At 43.3% G+C, this 16,229-nt stretch overlaps 2 protein-coding genes across 3 annotated transcripts in view; one reads left to right on the forward strand and one right to left on the reverse strand.

The window, feature by feature from the left end:
* Window positions 1–16,229, reverse strand: part of LOC127047924 (cardiomyopathy-associated protein 5-like) — a 478,816-nt gene that overhangs the window by 185,439 nt on the left and 277,148 nt on the right. The window lies entirely within an intron of this gene.
* Window positions 1–16,229, forward strand: part of SERINC5 (serine incorporator 5) — a 66,018-nt gene that overhangs the window by 12,219 nt on the left and 37,570 nt on the right. For both annotated transcript variants that reach the window (XR_007773528.1, XM_050947045.1), the window contains exon 2: window positions 12,929–13,096. Coding sequence is in view for 1 of the 2 variants with exons in the window: in XM_050947045.1 (XP_050803002.1) it covers window positions 12,929–13,096 (168 nt within the window). In the remaining variant the exon portion in view is untranslated. The remainder of the gene's footprint in view (window positions 1–12,928; window positions 13,097–16,229) is intronic.

The following is a 16,229-nucleotide window of genomic DNA, read 5'->3' on the forward strand; positions in this document are numbered from 1 at the left end:
GCACTGCCTGTGTTGTCTTACAAGATCCTCCTCAAATTTGCCCTTGAATGTTGGCAACTCTTTTTACTACATAGGGCTGCTACCTGGCCAGTTTTTAACTGGTCTGGCTGGTTTTTATAGTGCTTGCCTGTTGCCAGTGGGAATTTACCTTTTTTGTCATGGCACCAATGTTCCCTCTGTAAACTGCAGCATGCACACTTGGGGGTGGCCAAGCAGCATATAACTTCCAGTGCACACAAGTCACATGGCTTGAAGTGGAACGTGGTTGGCACAGCACTCAGGTGCCAACAATCTGTCAAACCCATGGCAGGTACTCGCAGTGCGTGACGGACCTGAGGCTCACCAGCAGGGGGAGAGAAGGTGATGGTGAAGGCAGGGGCTGCTGGGATGGCATGGTAATGGGGGCTTACTCAAGGGCTGGGGCTCCTGGGAGGGGGGTGAGTGTGGAAGCTTATGGGAATGTAACAGGCAAAGAGGCCATGAACCACCTCCAAGTCCTCCCCACCTGCACTACTGCCTGCATGAGAGGGGATAAAGGGGGTCAGGCTGGTGGGGACCTGGGGAGCAGGTCGCTGGCTGTTTTTTTTTTTTTTTTTTTTTTTTTTTCATTTCAGAACTGGCAACCCTGCTACTACAATATTTAAGAGATCTTGTCCTTTGGTGATGGTCTCCATGTAAGAAATGCTTGTTCCACAGCTGGACTGCACTTGGAGACACTGCCAGCCTAAACTAGTTAGTTTAAAAAGGAGTGAAAATTCATTTCCCCTCCATCACTGCTTACATCCCCTCCTTCACCTGACAGATTTTTGTGGCTTTCCAGTCCTTTCCTCTCTTCCCCCCTCACTCTGCCCCATATAGGTCATTAGTAAGAGATGGAACTAGTTATACAGGGCAAATGGCAAAATCCAGTTGTCACAGTTTCAGGATAACTGCACCTCTATCTCTATCCTGACCCCTCCAGCCTTCATAGTCTACTTCAGGAGTGCGTAGGCAGGTTTCCAGATATCTGTGGGCAGGGACCTTTATCCCACTCCCTTCTGACCAAAGCTCCCTGCCTTACACTGCAATATCCCCGACAAGCCAGTCTGCCTGAAGGCCAGTACTTGCACTTCACTTTTTCTCTTAGGGCTATGGCCCTATTGCCAGCAGTTACATGTTACCACACAGCCCCTTCTGGGCAACGACATATACTCTTAAGGTAAAAGCATTACAGAGAACATATAAAAAACAATAAACATTCTTATTCATGTGCTAAAAGTTTACTAGGAGTCACCCGTCAGTCTTATGGGTCCCCAGTAGGCCTAGTCTTTCCAACTCTTCTGCCAAGTGTTGGGCTCCCTTGAACAGATGGTCCTGTCTGTTTACTGGATCAGAAAGAAAGCCAGTGTCAATTTAAACTCTGACTTTCTATGCCCAAAGCCTTTTCTTTAGGTTTCTAGACAGCCTAGTTTGAACCAATGTAGGCAAGCTTCCCCAGGGGGTGGTACCTCTCTGGAGGTGTTTAAATCAAAGTTATTCACCTTTATCACCTCCACTGTTTTTTGGTTCCCTGGGGAGCTGTGATAACCCTGCCTTCTGGAATTGCATACAATCCCTGGCCCACAGTGCTGCAGAAACTCAACATAATAGGGTCCCAAAGATATTGCGTGGGTTTATAAATCAGGCTAATAAAAGTCATGGACAGGTCACAACAATAATGAAAAATTAACGGAAGTCCATGACCTGTTCCAGACTTTTATTAAAAATATCCATGACTAAATGGGGAGGGTGGGCGGCTGTGGGCAGGCTAGGAGCTCCAGGAACCCCTACCACCAATGGGGGCTTGGAGCTCCAGGGGTTCCCCTCCGCTGGCAGCCAGGAGCTCGGGGAGTCCCCCTGCTACTTGCGGCGGTTGGGAGCTCCAGGGGTACCCTGGCCAGCACTGGCTGAAGTCACAGTTTTCATGATTATATTATAATTAAGGTTGTGATTTAATTATAATATTTGTCACAAGAGTGCTGTTAAATGCACAGAATAAAGAACTAAAGAAACAGGTTTTATTTTTCTCTAATCTCTTTCAATTATCATGACTGGAGCTACTTGCAACAATAGTAGGTTAAAAAAATCGATGTTTATATTTTTAAATTAGTGTTTTCCCTTTAATACAAAGATGTCAAGATTATCCTTTTTCTAGAAATATGTAGCTAGTCAGAAGATATTCTTCTTCATTCGTATAGCTCTCTAGTCTTGCAATTTAGACTGCTTTATTGTTTAATCTCTGTTTACACTTCTTCCCCAACCCTGTTATGAAGTGGCTACTTAGCGACATTCCAGTTTTGGAACAGCCACTCTCTCAGCTTCAGAGTAAGTATTGCATAAGAACAGGGCTAGTACAATTAAAAGGCAAGGAAACCCTTTGATGGGAATGGAAGCAGGTGCAAACCTTACTTGTACTGGCTTAGGTTAGTCTCAGTAATGAAGAGTTTCTCCCATCAGGAGGGATGGTAATTAACCATTTGAAGATCACCACACTCTCTGATTATTTCCATGTTAATTTTATATCTGAAGAATTAATGGCATTTTCATTTGGCTCAAACACCACAAGAATTTAACATTCTGACATGCTAATAATTGCTTATGTAATAATACCATCAGAACACCGTACAAATGTTAACTCATACTTTCAACACCCTGGTACAGTAGATAAATATTGTCCTCATTTTGTAGATGGGGGAAACAGATATGAGGATTTAGACGAAGACTCTCAAAATGCGGTCCTTAAATTATGCTTCTAAATTAGCCATAGCATTTACGATCATCACTTCATGCACGTTTTTGAAAATATGACCTTTATGATTTGCCCACGGCAACACAGTAAATCAGTTTTGATGCTGAGATTAAAAATACTTTTACTTGAGAAGGAATCCTTGCATATAGAAGGGTTTTAGCAGAAACTTGCACACTTTGTTGCGTTTAGGCATCCTTTGTTTAAGATAAAACTGCTGAATCACAAGCATATTGCCATTCACAAGCATACTACCATTTTATTGTTCCAACAGAACTAAAACTTTTTACTGTGTAAAATACTAGTAGGTGGATTCTGAAGGTGGTTAAACTGAAGTGTAAGAATGCATTGGAAGAGAATCAGAGAGATTTTTAGGGATTGCATTTCTTACAGCACCATTTGTTTTGAAGAACTTGATCTAAATACATTATTTTGAAGAGAGCCACCTAGAACCAATAGTCTGGTATGACCACTAACTTTATGATGCGACATCAGTGTTGTCAGTACAGGGAAGCTTTCAGAAACTAGACATTCCACATGCACAAATAATGTTTGAATATGTGAGGTGTTCCACATGCTGAAAATGGCAGCAAGATAAATCTAAAATCTGATAAATAGTTGGTCAAAATTTTTCACATTAAATTTTTGTTTAAACACGAATGTTTTTCCCTAAAACCAAAAAATTTTGTGAAAATGATTGACAATATCACAATTTTCCAGAACATTATTTACTGTTACAATCAACATTTTATAGATTTTTTTCCAAAATCATTTTTGAAATCACTATTGAATTTTTTATGAAAAATGGAAATAACTACTTTTTTTTTTTTTTTTTGCTAAATGCTTTTTGACCAGCTATATTGACAATAAACTAAATTAAAGCCTTTCACTGATTTGGGCTATTACTTACAGTGCACTTGAAAATAAATAGCGTAAGTTGGGAAAGGGTTAACTTCTACTCTGGATTTCTGGTTTCCTGGCTTTTGTCAGTTTGTATGAAAGCTTTAACACTAGCTTTAAAAAAAGAAAAAAAATTTTTTTTTAAAGGCCTGGTGAACTCAATGCAAAAGATTCCTTTTAAAGACAAAACATATTCTTGGAGACGGATACTGTCTATTTACTCAAAACTAAAGCAGCTGTTCCAGCTAACTGTGAGGTTAAATCAGTATGTAGACTTTACTTATACTGCTTTCTTGTTCCTATGCTTTATATATTATTCAGGCAATTATTTTTGAAAAATCTAGAATTTAGATTTTTCTTTTCTCCGCTGATATGTAATGTATGTTAATCTGTTATCTTGTTTGTACATTTCCGAATTTTGAACATTAGGGTTAAATTGGACAACGTTCGCTGAAAGGAGTGATGGCTTTGAAGCTTAAAAACTAAATTATTTTCCCTCACTTGTTGGCTGTTGTTTTTTCAAAAGTGTTTGTACTATAATTCCTCCTCACAAATATCCTGTCAGTTATTCACCCCACTCTTGTATTTGAGACAAAAGTAGATAATGACCATCTTGTATAGTGCCGAAGGATCCCAAAGTTTTCAATTTAATGAAATAGAAGAGTTCTTTATCATCCCAAATGGCTGGTTTTAGAGATCGAGTGAGACTTGACATCCCTAAAGACTCAAGTGTGGAGAAATTTGCCGTACAATATTCTGAGTGAGGAATTAAAAATGCTTAAATCTGAACTGCTGCGGAGTTGGATGCAGCAGGATGCTAGGGACAGTTCTTTTAGCAGGTATATGGTCCATCAGAGAGTTTTCTTACGTTATGGTGAATTTTTTGGATACTTTCTTAGAGTGAGCATAGGAGGCAGAGAGAAATCATCTAAAACTTGAACAATACACACATCTTCCTTTACTAAAGTGCCATCTCGTATGTCCTCATGGGTCCTCCTATTTCCCATTTGTCCTCATGACTACTTCACTCCTCCTGTGTCCTGTGTAGAGACAGTCTCAAAGCAATAGGTCCCAGCTTGATTTTGGCTCAGACCCTCCAATCCTGTGGGGTCCTGGGACCCTGGGTCCAAGCTCTGGGTTAGCACAATTATTGTGTAGCTAGAAGGGGGGTTAGGCTTTAGCTTGAGTTCAAACCCTGGGCTTACACTGCAGTGTAGACATACTCTGTGGTTCCCTTACCTCTCCCAGTCAGCTGCCTCTCTTTGCAGAAGCCCATTTGATCTGAACAGTTTAGAACAGTGATTTTCAAACTTTTTTTTTTTCCTGGGGACCCAGTTGAAGAAAATTGTTGATGCCTGAAACCCAGTGGAGCTGGAGATGATGGGTTTGCGGTGTGGGAGGCGGTGCAGGCTCTGGGGTGGGGCTGGGGATGAGGGGTTTAGGGTGCAGGAAGGGTTCTGGGTTTGGGAGGGTCTCGGCTGGGGCAGGGGATTGGGGTGCAGACTTCTGGGGGTTCCTGGTCAGTGACACAGATGGGGTGTAGAGGCAGGCTTCCCGCCTGTCCTGACACCGTGGACCGTGCTGCGCCCCATAAGTGGTCAGCGGCAGGTCTGGGTCCTAGGCGGAGGCACGCAAGCAGCTCCCTGTGGCTCTTGGCCGCAAGTGCGTGCGCGCACACACACACACACACACACGTTTCCATTGGCTGGTGCTCGTGACGGGGCCCCCTGCATAGAAGCTGGACCCACTGCTGGCTTCTTCCGGGGCACAGCGCAGTGTCAGAACAGGTAGGTACTTAGCATGCCTTAGCTGGACAGCACTGCCGGCAGGACTTTTAAAGTCCCAGTTGGTGTTGCTGACCAGAGCCACTAGGGTTCCTGAGTGCTGAGCAAGGCGACCCAGTGCCTACATGCCGCGACCCTGACCCAAACTTTGAAAAACAATGGTTTTGAGGGAGGTGCAGGGGATGAGCTGCTTGGAGCCAGCTGCTGCTAAGAGATAATCAGCTGGAGGGGGTGAGGAAGGAGACCACTGAGCTCCTCATCAAATGGGGGTGTTTCCCGTGGGGTTCCATAAGGGATCAGTATTAGGCCCAGTGCTATATGACATTTCATCACTGATCTGAAAGTAAATATAAAATCACTGGTGATAAAATTTGCAGATGACACAAAGATTGGTGGAGTTGTTAATAATGCTGAGGACAAGGCAGTGATGCAGAACAATCTGGATCACTTGGTAAGCTTGGCCCATTCCAACAAAATTTGTTTTTAAAACAACCTAATGCTGAGTTAGACATCAAGGAATGCAGGCCATACAAACAAACTGAGGAACAGTATCCTGGAAAGCAGTGACTCTGAAAAGGATTTAGGCGTCACAGTGGACAAGAAATACATGAGCTTCCAGTGAAATGCAGTGGCAAAAAGGCTGATATGACCTTTGGACATGTAAACAGGAGTAGGCATAGTAAGGGAATTTTATATCTGTGCATACAATCTTAGTGAGACTGATACTGGAATATTGTGTACAGTTCTGATGTCAACATTTTAAAGAGACTGTTGAAAACCTGGACAGGGTGCAGAAAAAATTATTTGAGGGCTGGAGGAAATGCCTTACAGGGAGACTTAAAAGAGCTCAATCTGTTTAGCTTATCGAAAAGATTGAGAGGTGACTTGATTACAGTGTATAAGTATCTTCAAGGAGAGAAAATACAAGGTATTAAAGGGTTCTTTAGCAGAGAAAGGCATAACAAGAACCAATGACTGGAAGCTGAATCCCAACAAATTCAAATTAGAAATAAGGCACAATTTTTTTTCAATAGCGAGGGTGATTATCCACTGGAATAAACTGCCAAGGGTGGTGGTAGCTTCTCCTTCTCTTGACGTTTTCAGATCAAGACTGATTGTCTTTTTGGAAGATGTGCTTTAACTAAACACACAGGTTATTGGGCATGAAATACCCAGAGGTAAATGGGTGAAGTTTAATGACCTGTGACAGACTAGCTGATCTAAGGTTCTTTTTTGGCCTTCAGCTCTATGAATCTGTGCCAGATACTTATCACAACTGTTTAACTGTAGATTTAACAAGTCCAAAATATGCTCAGCAGCAGTTCAGCTCTGTGGCTAACCTCTGCTTTGACTAGAGTTTAAGCATAGTTAAGGATAAAAGTCACAAACCGGTCATGGGCTTCTGTTAATTTTTGTTTGTTGCCTGCAATCTGTCCATGACTTTTACTAAAAATAACTCTGACAATCTTAGTCTAAACATAGTTTATCCTCAGCCCTGTTTCAGTTAAACCCATTGCTGAAATGGTTCTACCTCCCGCTGTATATGCTGCCTTAAGGAGAAAGCTATCGTCTGCCACAGCACAGTCCCAGGACAGAGTGCAGGGCCGTCACCTGGTGCTGGTTTTGAAAATGCAAATTACTGTCAGGCATGCCACAGCAGTAGGTGAACGGGCACACCCAGGCCATGTTTGTATGTGTGACTTGCTGCACATTTAAAACTGACTTCAGAAAAATACATCCAGTTCATACACAGGGAGGTGGGAGGGGTGGATCCACAACTATGCATTAAAATAGATTGCAAATCACCTTAATTTTATACCCATCACAAAATATGTTGGTTTAAGCGGCACAGTCAGCTATAAATATTAAAGGGGGAAGTGTTAAAAAGCCAGTTGAGACTAAGACAAAGAAATGAACAAAATATTCCCATCAATTAAATTAGTTACTTCATGCGCACAATTTCCCACTAAAACAAATCATTGTAAGGTCTATGTAACCCATTACAGACACTCCTCAAAGCATATATAACAGAGCAGGAATTTCAATAACTAATAAAATAGGACCTTACTCCTAATGTGTCCGGCACTTGTCACTGTGGCACCTTGTGCTTAAATAATTAGGTGCACCATCTGTTAGTAGTTCATTCTCTGGACACTCATTTATAAAGTGAAAGTTCTTTGGCCAAAAGAATAGTTGTCCCCAAACTAAGTACAAGAGTTTGGCCTATTTTCTCTCTTAATATGGTAGACATTTGGTATACACAAGTCATTGACCACATCCTTTGCAAATCTTATCGCCTACATAATGCTGAAGTAATGAAGTAATTAAGTGTTGTTTTGAAAAAGTAGTGAAAAGATGCTTCAGCAAGACACATTCCTTTGCTCTGTGGAATAGCTGCAAGTTTCCTGTTTAATCTTAATTTTATGTTGTAAGCAATAATTTAGAGGAGAGAAAATAAGTCATATTTAAGTCTGCATTCCACATAAATAGGCAGTTTTTTAAAAGTCTGATACTTTTTGATTTTGTCAGTTTGACCTTTTTATAGACTTTGTATGTTGTAGATGTCCAGATTTGAGCTTCATACATAAATCATATGAAGATATCATAAAGAAACTAGCTATTTTGCACAGCGATCTTGAAGCTCACCACCTGCTCAGAAGCATTTCTCATAATGGTTAAATGGAATATTTTGTGGTATTAATGAGATGTCTTTTGGTGGAGAAAGTATCGTGCTAAATTGTGATGTCCTATGAAAACAGCAGGGAGAAGGAGCCCGCTGTACCGCTCCAGTCCTGCAAATACTTACACACGCTTAACTTTTACTACCATGAATAGTTCCACTGATTTCATCAGGGTGCTCACTGTCTTGAAGTTCAGCATGTATATCAGTCTTTACTGGTTTGGGGCCTAAGATAGTAGCTTGGTTTTCATGCTGTTTCATTAACCTGTTACACTAATTGATGATTATTTAATCTCTTTTGGAGTTGAAATAGGGTGCGAATTTACAAAGTCATACAGGGTTTGCATATACTAGAAAAATGGGTCAAGGTTAGGATGGGGTGTGTTAACAAACCTTGATCTAACCATCATCAATTTGCAGCGTGATGCTATTTATCTTGCCTGAGTTAGGAGCCTAGGGTATGCCCCGTCATGCTCAGTGGAGGTAACTGGTATTGCGCTGTGTCCATACAAGGAAAAAATGGTAGTTAAATCAACTGGCTAACCATTTTTTTTTTTTTAATAGTGTAGAAAAGCCCACATAGGGTTTCTGTATTGCTGTCACAAATGTCTTTCTCCAGCAAACTAACTGCCATCAGTGGAAAGATTAAAATGCCAATCTTAGTGAACTTTCTATTTTCAAAAATACTTGACTCCCTCTCTGGTGAAAACTGCTCCCTTTGGAATATACACTGAGCAAAATGGGTGCTGATTCCTTCTAATGTTTTGTCAGATTTCATCTGTATAAACTGAAGTCCTGACTGTTCAGTATAATAATCTGAAAGATGGAGGTGTGGTTATAAATATTTGTAGAAAGCCAAGGCCTTGTTTTTTATGTAAAGCTTGTATAGGGTTACCTTATGTCCATATTTTCCCGAACATGTCCAGCTTTTTAGTTCTTAAATCGCCATCTGGGAGGAATTTTTAAATATCTAAAAACGTCTAGGAAAATACAGACATATGGTAACCCTAAGTCCAAAGTACTGGGGCTGGCGGCGCTTCCTGGGGCAGGTCTGGCACCTGTCCGCCGGCAGAAGCCTGCAGTGTGGGCGGCCCCTAGGCACAGAGGCGGAGGGGGTCTCTGCGTGCTGCACTGGCTCCTTCCTGCCCAATCAGAGCTGCGGGGGCAGGGCTCGCAGATGCGGGTAGAGAGCCCTCCGTCCCCCATCTTCCCCCCACCCCACACCCAACCCTAGGAGCCAGAGGGATCTGCCGGATGCTTTCTTGAAGCCACCCCAGGTAAGCACTGCCGGGACTTCCCGCCTCACCCCCCGGCAGGCCCCTCTGGCCCTTAAGGTTGGGTTGGGAGGATGGAGGGCTCTCTGCGTGCTGCCGGCACCTGCAATCCCCGCTCTGTGGCTCTGGCAGCTCCCATTGGTGCTTTTCCCAGCCAATGGGCGCCGTGGAGCTTGTGCTTGTGGCAGGTACAGCACATGGAGACTCCTTGGCTGCCCCTGAACCTAGGACCCAGAGGGACCTGTGGCAGGAGGTGAGCGGGGCGGGGTGAAGAGGTGTGCAGGGAGCAGCGGTGGTTGAGGCAAGAAGTGGCAAGCCAGTGGCAGGCGGGGTTCTTGGGGTGGGCATGGGGGTTTCTGGCAGGGGAATGAGGAGGTGAGTGGCAGGTGGGAGGAGGCGAGTGGTGGGTGGGGGACTGAGGAGGGACGCAGCAAGCCAGTGGTGAGGAGGGGTGCAGTGGCGGGGCCGAGCGAGGAGGGGATGGAACCTGGGACGGAGTGTGGTAGGAGCGGGGGTGGACTGTGGGCGGGACCGACACCCTTGTGGAGTGTCCTCTTTTTTGAATGTTCAGATATGGTAAACCTATGCTTGTAATCACTGTCAGACTTTTCTGTGGTATTCCAACTGCAGATAGAATACAGACATAAGGTTTATTAGTGTGTCAGTGTGGATGTATGTACTCTAGCCTGATGCCTAACTCATGGAAAATAGAACTCTGCTGAAACATATTAATCCATAATGAGTAAACTAAAATTCCTGCTTGCTTTATAAATGGAACTGTAACTATATATATTCAGTGACTGCTTTATAATTAAAGCAAACTAGCATAAAAAGTGGGGAGAAACAAAACACTTCACCAACGTCTTCTCGTCTCTTGACTTTGCCTGCTGTAGGGTAGCAGTGATTCCATTAACATAGTAATCGGTGCTATGGAGAATGTTATGACCCTATAGCTGCAGTGCTCAAACTTCCTTGCACCGTGACTCCTTGCTGATAACAAAAGTTATTACACTACCCTAGGAGGGGGGACTGAAGCCTGAGCCTGCCCAGGCCCCGCCACCCCAGACGTGGCTGGGACGCAGCCAAAGCTTGAGCCCTACTACCCTGTGTGTATGGGGGTCAATGCCCTTGCCAGTGCCCAAGGGCATCAGCCCCAGGCATGAGGCCAGTAACCTGAGCCTCACTGTCCAGGGCTGGAGCCCTTGGGCTTCGGCCACGAGTGGCGGGGCTCGGGCTTCAGCTTTGGCTTCGACCCCGGGTGGTGGGGCTTGGGCTTTGGCCCTGGACTCTAGCAAGTCTAACACCAGCCCTGGCAACGTGACCCACTTTGGGATCCCAACCCACAGTTTGAGAACCCGTGCCCTATAGTAATAGGAACCAGGAAGTGAGGTGAATGGAACATACTCGATATCATATGTGACATTCACCCACGAAAGCTCATGCTCCAATATGTCTGTTAGTGTATAAGGTGCCACAGGACTCTGCTGCTTTTCCTCGATATCATGATAGTGAGTACATAGTTTAGATTGCATTGATCATTTTTTTAAAATTTTCTTTCTTGTTAAGGGTTCAAATTAGTGCTAAACTTGAAATCTGGCTTCCAAGATATAAATCTGCGAAACTTCTTTGGTCAACATATTGATGTCAGCATCTTACTCTCTTGGGGCAGGGACTGATTTCTTGTTTATGTGGATAGCACCTTGCATCTGAAGAAGTGGGTTTTTTACCCACGAAAGCTTATGCCCAAATAAATCTGTTAGTCTTTAAGGTGCCACCGGACTCCTCGTTTTTTTTTCTATACAGACTAGCACGGCTATGTCTCTGATACCTCAGAATTTACCAAAAAAGGGATAAAGTATCAGGGTTTCTGTCTGCTGAATGAGTAACTTGCTATGGCTTGGTTGAATTATTTGTCTGGCCTATAGTTGATTTGTAGATGTTAGCTTAGCCTTTTAAAAGTAAATCAAAACTGCAGTAGTTTGTCTTCCATTTCAGAAGTGTGTGTGTGTGTGTGTGTATGTATGTATGTATGTATAAAATATGGGGCACTTTTAATTAACAGAGTGGCTTCACATTTAAGTCATGAAGTGCCAAAGTTAGAGCAACCACACAATTTTAATTTGACCCCCTCGTGCATATACAATATTATACAGTCTTTAATTACATGATCACATACTACGAGACCTTTTTCTCATTCACTGTGTGGGTCAGATGGTGAACGAAGCAGTATGTGTGTAGTGAAGGAAATTGTTTTGAGTACCTGTTTCATTCACTGAAAAAGTTGAGCAGTAAATAGTGATTGAGGCAGGAGTCTGCAGAAGTTCTTGATCATTCAGTGCAAATATTGGATAGGATAGGATAGTATAAGACATGTGGCCGTAAACCGAATAATAGGATAAAAAGAAATATTGAATAACTGTCTTTCACTTGGCACTCCCTATCTTGCCCACTGAGTGAGGCATGGTCCTGGTGAAAAGTAGTATGTGATTCTTTAAACTGTTAAAATGCATACACACAATGCAGCATGGCTATGTCTGTCCGAGCAACTTTAACTTTGGCATTTGCTGATTTGAGTGCTTCCTTTTGCAGCCATAATGTTCTTCACCTAAATTTGGGTTATTGCTGATTATGCACTATATATATCTTATGACTTTACCTACAAATACAAAGTTTGTTTTAAATCTAAGGCTTAGAGTCAAAGCACTATACCCAGATGTACAGAGACATTTCCTTTTCTTAACCTGTGTACTAAATGTTCCATTAAAGCTAATGCTAAAAAATTATAAAGTTTTGCTTTGAGCACAGAGAATAAATGATTGCCTGCTGGTCAAAACTTTCCTAATTCACTCAAATACCATTATAAAACATTCTGAATATTTTTATAGCAAAAAGGAAAGTACTGAAATAAGAGATCTGAATAAAGAGAGAGCACCTTTAACAAGTTAATGTTAATGAAGAATGCAATGTGCCTTTGATAAAAGGATTTAGACACTGACTCCAATTTCTCATTCAGTCAGTACAGTTATACACAGTCTTTGTAAGGTAAAAATTTATCTCCAGTTCATATTGCAAATTAAACCATCTTGTCATTGTTTTTATTACAGTTGCCATAGAGTTGGTGCCCTTTTAGTGCAGGTCCTTTGACTTACACTCCCCTCCCCACTGATAGTGGAAATATGTGTGTTTTGGGAGGTAGGGCGTTGTCATTGGAGTGAATTTGTGCAGCTGGATCAAGTGGGAGGATGAGGCCGGTACCAGGAGCTGCCTGAGAATGCAGAAAACATTTTTAGGATGTCAGAAGTACATTTTGTTCTTACTCTCAGTTGTGGAATTATTAGAGCTCGTCTTGGTTTTACCCTTCACTGGCAATGAAGCAGGCTATTGCACCTAGGATAATACATCCCCCTCTGGTTACTGTCTATTTCTGGAACGTTTAGGAAGTCTACCAGCAGCCCCAGTGAAATTAGTCAGTTAAAATGAGGTGAGCTGTCAGAATGAATAACATTGTCTGTTTCTGCCTTTCTAGTTGGCCTGTTGCTGTGGTACTGCTGCTTGCTCCCTGTGCTGCAGATGCTGCCCCAAGATAAAGCAATCTACGAGCACCCGCTTCATGTATGCACTTTACTTCATACTGGTAACGGTCATCTGCTGTATCATGATGTCAAGAACAGTAGCTACCAAAATGAAAGAGCGTGTAAGTAACGGGGTTTTTTGGTAAATTATTTCTGAAGGGAATGATGGGGTTCTTTTAATGTACCCTCATGTATAGATGGCAGAACTGGAAGGGCATAGCCCCATACCAAATATTTCTCTAGGTATATCCTTACAATGGGTCACTGAAGCACAGTTCCAGTCATCTCCCTCCCCTTCCCCTTAAAAAAATAGAAGTGCTGTTGTGCCAATACCTCTATCTGCCCTCCAGCTGTCCATGGTTCCAGCTGGGTTTCATAGGGGAGCAAAGATCTAATGATGAGTGGCCTTCTTCCTGTTTAGTTATGTGGAAACTATTTCAGTAAATATGACACAGGCTTCATTTGGATCACTTGTGGGATATGATAGAACAGCAGACCGATCTTAAAGCCAGCTAACACTTGGTGGACATTCTCTTCTCAAGGGTGGGAGGAGTCTCACCATGATTTCCTCACTGTAGTCTTTACACAAATGTTTTGCCCTTTTTAATTTGTCAGATTGTGAAAATGAATATTGTAAGAGGAAACAGAACGGATTCCAGTCTCTGAGGAGAAACTCTCTTGATTCCTTAAACATTCCTATTATGGGCCTCTTGTGGGTACTGTTTAAAGTTGCATCTAAGTGCGGTAGTGGTTTTAGCAGCAGAGAAGATTCGAAAGGGAAGAATAATCCTTGAAATTTTGTGTTTTAGGGCTTGTCTACGCTGGCAAGTTTCTGCGCAGTAAAGCAGCTTTTTGTGCTCAAACTGCAGACGTGTACACACTGCCAAGCCACTTTGTGCATAGAAACTCCTCAGTTGCAGTACTGCCAAAAAAAAAACCCTGTGTTGGCCAAATAGGGCCCGTTTCCCCCTGGAGCTTACCTAATTACACCAAGGAGGCACGGAGGACAAGAAGACGGGTACCACACCTTTATTCTCGTTCAGCTGAGCGGGTGTTTCTCCTCGGCTAGTGCCAGAGAAGAAGAACACACCTTACATGGGCGACATAGGCCCCTTTTATAATCAGCAACAAACAACTTTAGTTCTTATCCTGTTTACGTTATTAGGCTGACCTATAGATAACAGGTTACACAGAATACATGTATTATTTTGGGGAGGGGGATACAGGAGACATCTGTTGCGGATACATTTGTCATTTTGAAGGGAGAGTAAGGTACATGCCTTGACCCCTGGCATTAAATGTCTTTGGGGATACATGAGAAAACAGCTGCATATACTTACGTGCCAAGCAGGCCAATTAGCAAATAGCTGACATGGTTAAATATAAGATTAAATGCATGTCCTGTCCTTGATTCTCAGGTCCCGTCTCTCATTCAAATTCCTAGGCCCATCCTTTAGCTAGAAGCAGAAGCCGGAATTTCAGGCCTCTTAATTCTTAGGCCTTTTCCATCACCTAGATGGGAGTCGTAATGCTATTTGCGCAGAGGCTTCAGCGCTCTTTTGCCAGTGTAGACACTTGATTGCTTTCTGCGCTGTAATTGGCCTCTGAATGCCATAATGCCTCAAATGACCACTCTGCTCATTGTTTTGAACTCAGCTGCCCTGGAGACATATGCCCCTCCCCTTTCAAAACAACTGTTTCTGACAGCCCTTGTTTGCTGTGCTGATCTGCTCCTGGACACACAGCAAACCATTAATGTGGAATGCTGGTGCTATTGAACATAGAGGCATGTGTGTGGGAGGGAGAGTGCTGAGCACAGAGCCCCCCTCCCCTCCCACCACTTCAGTTGAAAAGCAGCTGGCAATGTGGTAGGATGCCCATGGAACAATGGGATTGGGAAACCTGAATCATGTGATGCTGTGCCTGCCCCATGAGGCATTGCAAACCCTTTCCAGAGCTCCTTGTGGTGGGTTGCACAGTGGGATAGCTCCCACAAGCTTCTGTCATAGCCCTAGTCAAGCTCCACTGCTGGACATTCTGCAGGTTGCTTTTTGGGCCTATACGCTGGGCCTGTGTGCTTTTAATCTTCCTGGGTCAGAGCAGAGCCCTAGCATTGCCTCTGACTTTGTATTCCTGGGCACACTTTTGCAGTGCAGCTTTTCCATCTAGTACCCCTTTGTGAGAGCAGAGATCTGGCAGTCTATCTACCTGTAACTAGCTGTAACAAGTGCTGGTTCCCTCTTCCAGAGCTACAGCCTTGTGGGTACTCTAGTTTACAGTTTACTGCTTCAGGGACACGTGATAGCTGAGGCACATAACACGCAAACTTGGCAAAAGTTCTTGTGGCAGTATGGTTTGGCCTCTTAAGGGAGTTGTGTATAAGGTAGTTGTGCCCACCCTTGATCACGTGGCATGGCCTTTTAAGATTTTTGGGAGGTTTCAGTGTAGATAAAGGCAGATAAAGGAAGTGGTCATTGGGAATAATCTGCATTTGAAGAAAATCTCTGCTTCCAGTCCTCTAAGGACCTGCGATCTTGTAGAGAGGTAGGGGCAAGATTCCCTCTCTCCCATCCAACCAGAACCAGCTCTGAGAAAGAAGTCTGTCCATATACTGCCTCTTCACTCAGAACAGAGCCAGATACCGGAACTTGGAAGGTTGCTGCCAGCTGAGCAATACCAGTCCAGGGAGAAAAGAGGGAGTAAGGTGAAAAGGGGCCAGCTGCAGCAGGCAAGCCTGTTTGAAACCCCAGTTGGCCAGAGGTAACAAGCAGAGTTACCATCTAGAGTTGCTGTGGGCCTCCTGTGCCAAGGAGAGAGAAGTTGGATAGGATATTTTCCCTTCCGCCTTGTCCAGGCCCAAGAAGGGCTGGGAAGTCCCCTGAGCCTAAAGGGCAGGACTTGATTGAAAGTTTGCAGGGTCTGCAAAATACAGTTCAAAATGTAAACCACACAGGACAAATTCATGGCCCTTCATTGTCCTGGTAACAGGCAAGACTTCTTTTTTTAAATGTGGTCTTCTAAAGTTCCCATTAACCAAGGTTGCCAGGCTTGTCTGAATTTTACCCCACTCAAATACAGGAGAAGAGAGTGTGTTCAGTCTTTGTTCAAAAGGATAAGATACCATTCAGACTAGACAGGGCACTCTCCTCATAGCCAAGTGGGGCAGGTAAATCCTGAGCCATGTTTCAAGTTTGAGCCACCAAAAGAAGTTATAAAAACAGCAAAAAGGGCCACATGGCAATATAAAAAAGCACA

This window comes from Gopherus flavomarginatus, chromosome 3, assembly GCF_025201925.1.
Source record: "Gopherus flavomarginatus isolate rGopFla2 chromosome 3, rGopFla2.mat.asm, whole genome shotgun sequence".
Classification (NCBI taxonomy): Eukaryota; Metazoa; Chordata; order Testudines; family Testudinidae; genus Gopherus; species Gopherus flavomarginatus.